General features: G+C 37.9%; 1 protein-coding gene across 2 annotated transcripts; it reads left to right on the plus strand.

The window, feature by feature from the left end:
* The first annotated feature begins 2,170 nt into the window (after nt 1-2,170).
* On the plus strand, nt 2,171-3,696 carry LOC106746211 (RNA-binding protein 7). 2 transcript variants are annotated; one of them, XM_014622522.1, is made up of 3 exons: nt 2,171-2,422; nt 2,926-2,943; nt 3,043-3,696. In XM_014622522.1, the coding sequence occupies exons 1-3, from the start codon at nt 2,321-2,323 to the stop codon at nt 3,448-3,450; spliced, it is 528 nt and encodes a 175-aa protein (XP_014478008.1). In that variant the 5' UTR covers nt 2,171-2,320; the 3' UTR covers nt 3,451-3,696. The 2 variants fall into 2 exon arrangements, with proteins under 2 accessions (XP_014478008.1, XP_014478007.1); XM_014622521.1 differs by having other exon boundaries at nt 2,172-2,422; nt 2,926-3,696.
* Nucleotides 3,697-3,720: the final 24 nt, after the last annotated feature.

Raw genomic sequence — 3,720 nt, forward strand, 5'->3', positions numbered from 1 at the left:
AAGGGGGGGGGGGGGAACGGCGTGGCGCGGCACGGCGCGGCGCGGCGTGGCGCGGTGTGATGCGGCGCGGCGTGGTGCTGTGCAGCGTGGCGCAGGGGACGGCGACTGCGGCGATGAGGAGGCGGAAGAGAGGTTGCCTCGGCATGGGTTGGGTCGGGTGGTCAGAAGGGGCGGAAGTGGGCGAAAGGGTCGAGGGATACCACCCACTGACCATCTCTCTACCCTTGTCGTCGTCGTCGTCGTCTATGCTTGGGAAAAAAAAGACGCGACGGATTCGTGAGAGGCCTTTCGCGCGAGATTCTTCTTCGGCAATTTGTCCAAGATAAAAGAATCGAACGGTGAAGAGCGAACGACTGAGTAATATAGACAGCGGATGAGGAGAAAGGCAGGGCGGAAAGTGTTTAAACACAATCACTGGAACACGCGTTGTTACGCGCTCGTTGAATGTATTTTTCCCCCCTTTCGCTCTCCTTCTCTCTCTCTGTCGCGCACGAAGAAAGAACGCGCGTTCACGTTGTACGGTGCAATAAATTCTACTCGTAGATTATAATACAGTGACGTAGGTCATGGACTGTGAGGACGATACGCGCCACGTGCTCCCCACGTTTGCTTGTATACGTTCTGTCTCACTCCGTTTCACGGACCCTCCGCTCTCACGTCGACGATTACTGAATGTGTTCATGTATTTACTCTTTGGTATTATTATTATTATTACTTCTCCGTCAACTGACACGAGGCACATGGCGGACATATCAGTTCGAGAGACTTTAACTATTACTGATAAAAGATGCTTTCTTCCTTATCGATATAGAGTGTTTTACCGACGGTCGATATATGTTTCCTATAGCGAGAATTTCAATATTACCTGTTGAAGGTAACAACTATGAATTCTGTCGTTTATTAATATATTATTGTTTAATAATATATTATTATTACTGACGAGGTAAGAATAAAGACTTAGGGGATTTAGCATATATGAAAAAAATTAGTAACCTCCTGTAGGTAAACTGTGTCAAATTAGCGTAGATGATAACTGCAGGAACGCAGTTTCATATATCCCGATAACGATGACCAGTTTAACTGATATGATTATTTTCCTGACGTACTATATCGTCGCGGAACATTACAGTTATAAGTAATGTATTAGTTAGCGGTGAATAAAAGTTTATAGAGAATTGTTTGTAAGAAGTTGGGGGCGCTGATGTGTACTAGGTTTGTGCTACATTATGCTCGAATTATAAACTTGTAATATGAAAAATGTGCGAAAAAAATGAAAGAAAGAAAAATAGCTTTTGTCAATCCACCACTTTTCTGTTTTTTAATTTTATTAATTGTGCCTAGAAATTCATATGGACGGTTCATAGTTTTTATTAGTTTCTGAAATATTCGATTATATTAAAATGAAACTCCTTGTATACTACGTATTGCGTATTTATCACACAAATGCAAATTAGAAAAAGACGCACAAATAATTGCGTTTCATATGTTTATATGTAAATTCATGAATCTGATTGATGTATGCTTTTGAATTCAATCAAAATTAAAAGCACAAACCAATGAGATTCAAGAATGTTACAGTTGCAAAACTGCTTTCTCTGCTGAACTCAGCCAATGAGAGAAATATATTTTGTCTCGATACAACAGTTCAGCAGTGCAGCTAACAAAAGAACAGACAACCAGTGATGCCAATAGTAGCACCGAGTCGTAACGCAACAAGCGTCGCACGGCCATGTCTGTGAACTCGGCGCGAGATAGCTGTAATATTAGGTCTGTTCGTTTTCGCTGTACCGCTGAACTAGTGCAATAAGTTGGAGTGAGAAAACATATACTTGTCTCGCTTCAACTTATTGAACTAGTTCAGCGGTGCAGCGAAAACGAACAGACCTATTAAGTCAACGGCACACTGTGCTTATTTTGTGCTGGACTACTCGTTGAATAGAAATACTGCGTTCTGATTGATGCATTTTCGAAAATGGATAGAAATACGTCAATCAGAACGCAGTATTTCTATCCAGCACGAAAACAAGCGCCGCCAGCTTTAGCCGTAGTTAACCAATAGCTATCGAAGAACGAGACAGCAGATCGTCGGCTTGCGTCAAGTCAGCCGAAGACGGTCGAAGCTGCGCACGCGCACGGCTGTGTGGCTCGTTGCCGTCATTGGCATCACTGGTCCCGATATTCACTTGCCAGTACTGAAAAAATATAGTGTACGTGACATGAACTATAGATTTTCAGTATTGGCAGTGAATACTCGGAACATAGCCTTTATAGATGCTCTATTAGCAGCCACACATATTTCACGAAAACGAGACCGAGCTGAATGTGTAAACAAAGCAATATGGACGAAGACGCGCGTACAATTTATTGCGGAAATATAAGCAACAAAGTGACAGAAGACATTCTCTATGAACTATTTTTACAAGTTAGTATTTTATCTTATAATCCTAGAAATAACACGTTGAGTGTTTTCCATTTACATAACATTTCAATATTTACATCTATTTGTGTCTACACGAATTACTAAGTATGCGATTACTCTTTTCGAGAGAGCTCGACATGCATCACTCGCACACAGTGATACAAATTAAACAGAAGGCAGAAATGGCATTAAAAGTTGTCTCGTGTTGATCTGTGTTGCTAAATGGAAAGCACCTGTTATAACCTAATTTAACCTGTAAGAGATCTACACAAATTAAAAACACTTGAAAAGAGACAAAAGTGTAGTTATTATTTTCGCTTTTTATGTAATTATTTATATAAAAAAACATTCAAATATCATTATTAATTTTATATGTAGGATATTAAGTATTATTACTGAAAATATTCAAGTATTGCTTGCATGTATATATGTTGATATACATGTGTGTATATATATATATATATATATATATATAGAATTTCAATTATATGTGAATCATTTTTCAGGCAGGCCCTTTAGAAAAGGTATCCATTCCTAAAGACCGTGATGGCAAACAAAGAACATTTGGGTTCATTACATATAAACATGTAAACTCTGTACAGTATGCTTTACAACTATTTAAGGGTACAGCACTTTATGATCGTATTCTTACGATGAAACCAAGGAACAACACTGAAGCACAAAAAATAGATAATACTATGGATCAGTATATGAATAACAGGATGCAGCAAGTTCAATTATTGCAGCAAAGTCATCAAATAGGCAATTTTTCATTGTTGGAGATGAATCCCAATAATGATAGAAATCTTAAAAGAATGGACCCCTATCAAAGGGATAGGGATAAATTTCGAGAGAGGGACAAAATTAGAGATAGAGATAGGAATAGGGATAGAGACAGGGAAAGAAATAGAGAACGTAATCATAACGATTACTACAGAGATGAAAAGCCATATTATAATAGAGACAATAACCATCGTTCTAACGATTATTCGCGATATAATGGCAATAGGAAAAGATGGACTTATCACTGATGATAACCATCGTCAGGTTCTTTCTTTTCACATGATAGTTTTATATTTTCGATCATTCTTGATTTTGATCTGTCAAATCTTTCATTACTTGTTTCCTGTAATGATCCTAACATACTCTTAACACATTAAGTTATACTATTTTAAAATATAATTCTCCAGTAAATATGATTTGTAATTATGTTGATATAATAATCTTGAGTATAATTTGGATATAACTGTAATTAATTTTATATGTTATAAGAATGTGTGTACATATATATATATATATTA

Source organism: Dinoponera quadriceps, unplaced genomic scaffold, assembly GCF_001313825.1.
Source record: "Dinoponera quadriceps isolate SergipeBrazil2010 unplaced genomic scaffold, ASM131382v1 scaffold566, whole genome shotgun sequence".
Taxonomy (NCBI): Eukaryota; Metazoa; Arthropoda; class Insecta; order Hymenoptera; family Formicidae; genus Dinoponera; species Dinoponera quadriceps.

Bases quoted from the DNA above. Each gene is read 5' to 3' on its own strand.
- LOC106746211 (XM_014622521.1), top strand. From the start codon at position 2,321: ATGTGTAAACAAAGCAATATGGACGAAGACGCGCGTACAATTTATTGC. The intron at 2,423-2,925 runs GTTAGTATTTTA...ATCATTTTTCAG, and splicing joins TCTATGAACTATTTTTACAA to GCAGGCCCTTTAGAAAAGGT.